General features: G+C 34.8%; 1 protein-coding gene across 1 annotated transcript; it reads left to right on the top strand.

Moving 5' to 3' along the window:
• Positions 1-244: 244 nt before the first annotated feature.
• On the top strand, positions 245-2,133 carry LOC108709096 (olfactory receptor class A-like protein 1). Its single transcript, XM_018248721.2, has one exon. It carries the CDS (start codon positions 283-285, stop codon positions 1,237-1,239), a length of 957 nt encoding a protein of 318 aa, XP_018104210.1. The 5' UTR covers positions 245-282; the 3' UTR covers positions 1,240-2,133.
• The last annotated feature ends 426 nt before the right edge of the window (positions 2,134-2,559 follow it).

Genomic DNA, 2,559 nt, shown 5'->3' with positions numbered 1-2,559 from the left:
TATATATATATATATATATATATATATATATATATATATATATATATGGTCCGCACTCTAAGGACTTCGGAAAAACGTAATTTTTTTTTTTTTCACAAAGCAGTCTCCTTTGTTTTTCCTAAGTCCTGAGAGTGCTGACTACGATTTAAGGTTAATGACTATAAAAAAAAGGTAAATATTATATTGAATGAATATTTATAATGTTTGTTAAAAATGTATCCTTGTGCATTTCAGAAGACTGTGCAGAAACCGAAAAACAATCCATTCTATGAAGTTTAAACCATGGATCCCTGGCTTATTTTGTATGCCACTGCTTTTATTTCCATGGACATAATAGGGATCCCTGGTAACCTATTCATCTTATTTGCCTTCCTTCACATATTCCACGACCAAGGGAGAGTCACCATAGGAGAAATTATCCTTGCCAAACTCGCTATATCTAACCTTCTAGTCATCTTAACATGGGGAATTCCAATTACCCTGCAAACAACAGGCCTTATGAAGATGTATGGAGACATATTCTGCCAAATAAGCCTTTACTTTTATTGTATAGGGAGGGCTATGTCTGTTAGCATTACTTCTTTACTGGGATGTTTTCAGTGCATTTCAATTGCTCCATCAACAAAATGTTGCCTACCTCTAAAAAGAAAATTCCTTGACCACCTGTATACAATAATGGTATTGCTCTGGATTTTTAATCTCATTATAAGCAGCACAAGATTGCTTTATTCAACATCTTCTTTGAAAAATGTCACTTCTCCATATGTCATGAGTTACAGTTTTTGTTTTGTCATCTTTCCAAGTTATCTGGTCTACTTAGGTAATGGAGTGATTTATGTAGTCCGTGATTTGTTCTTCCTGAGTCTTATGATGTTGTCCAGTGGCTATCTACTACATATTTTCTATAATCATCGAAAACTGGTGAAATGCATAAAAATCTATATGAGTAAGCATGCTGAAATAGGTGCAGCAAAAGCTGTGCTTGCCTTGCTTATCATGTACATTATTAGTTTTGGCTTAGATAATGTATTCTGGATCCTCACGCTCTACACCTCCAAATGGTCTAACCGTGTTACCGAAGCACGGATATTTTTTGATTCTTGCTTTTCTGCCATTAGCCCCGTTGTGATCATCTTAACCAACAAAAAAATCCAAATGGGTCTTCGATGCTCAAAAAAAGAAAAGAAGCACCGTTCTGTGAAAGTTATATCAACTGTAGTGCTTAGGAAGAGGTTTTAGATTTTATTTTACTATATATATGACACAAAAAACAAGTCAAATAAAGGTTCAAATAGAGCTGTGAGCCCACTCCCCATGTTTGAAAAATCATCTCTCCATGTAAAAGAAAAATGACATGTAAAGCATCAAACACAGTATTATTCATTCTTTGTATTAAACAGATCAGGTACAAAACTAGCTATCAAATGGCCAGATTAAATTTAGTTTAGAATAAGTTATTTCATGGTTTATTACGTGAAAACTCATGGACGAGATTAAATTTGAGGAGAAAAAGCTGTTCTCCAAATTCAATTCCAGTTTTCACAATGAAATACGTTTTTCTGATTTCTCATTGAATTGAATCTGGCCCAAAGTCTGATGGGAAAGGAAATTATGGGACAGTTATGATCCATTCCTGAAGGAATAACGCCATATTCAGCAGCCCTATAATTCTAATAACCCGCGCCTCCAAAGTTGCCATCGGCAGATTTTCATTTTATGACTGTTAATTCATATTTGAGTGCCACTGCACACGCTCAGTATGTTACAGGCTGCTTTTGAGAAGCGAAGGTTAGGAGTTATTCAAAATCATCAAAACATATACAATTTGTCTCACAGGCTAATATCAAAGATACCCTTAAACAGAGTGTTGCATGCTAGTGTACTCCCTATAAACAGTATATCTTGTATGCATAAAGTTTATAGGAAATGTCCATTGCCAAATATTTTCTGATGCATGAGACCATTTCTTTCTACATGAATTTTGTGCAAATGGCCTTTGCATGTCTAAGTTTAAATGTCTCATTTTAATGCATATAAATAAATAGTACATAGTAAGTTAGGTTGAAAAAAGACACACGTCCATCAAGTTCAACCTTTTAAGTCTATTTATAACCTGCCTAACTGCTAGTTGATCCAGAGGAAGGCAAAAAAACCCCAGTGAAGCCTCTCCAATTTGCCTCAGAGGGGGAAAAAATCCTTCTCCTCCTGACTTCAAGATGGCAATCGGACTACTCCCTGGATCAACTTGTACTATGACTTGCATAATCCTGTATTCCCTCCCTTGCTAAATATATCTGCGTCTTGTATGGATAGTCCAGCTTCAAGTGGGGAAAACCCAATTGCCCCTGTGTAATAAACAGTAGAAAAAATACAAGCAATGTGAACAATTTCTTCTCTGTGCAACTAATTTCTCCTTTTTGCACAATTTAAACATATTTTGCATACTATGGTGACCATTGTTATACGTAATGCTGTAACATTTGCATTTACTTTTATAAAAAGTAAAAACAATACACTTTGATGTTTGCGCAATAAATGTAATAACATTTCTTAATGAAA

The sequence above is a fragment of the Xenopus laevis genome, chromosome 2S, assembly GCF_017654675.1.
Source record: "Xenopus laevis strain J_2021 chromosome 2S, Xenopus_laevis_v10.1, whole genome shotgun sequence".
Lineage (NCBI taxonomy): Eukaryota > Metazoa > Chordata > Amphibia > Anura > Pipidae > Xenopus > Xenopus laevis.
The sequence above is the reverse complement of the archived record's forward strand: the minus strand, read 5'-3'. Positions and strand labels throughout refer to the sequence as shown.

Coding starts and splice junctions, on each gene's coding strand:
- LOC108709096 (XM_018248721.2), top strand. CDS start 283: ATGGATCCCTGGCTTATTTTGTATGCCACTGCTTTTATTTCCATGGAC.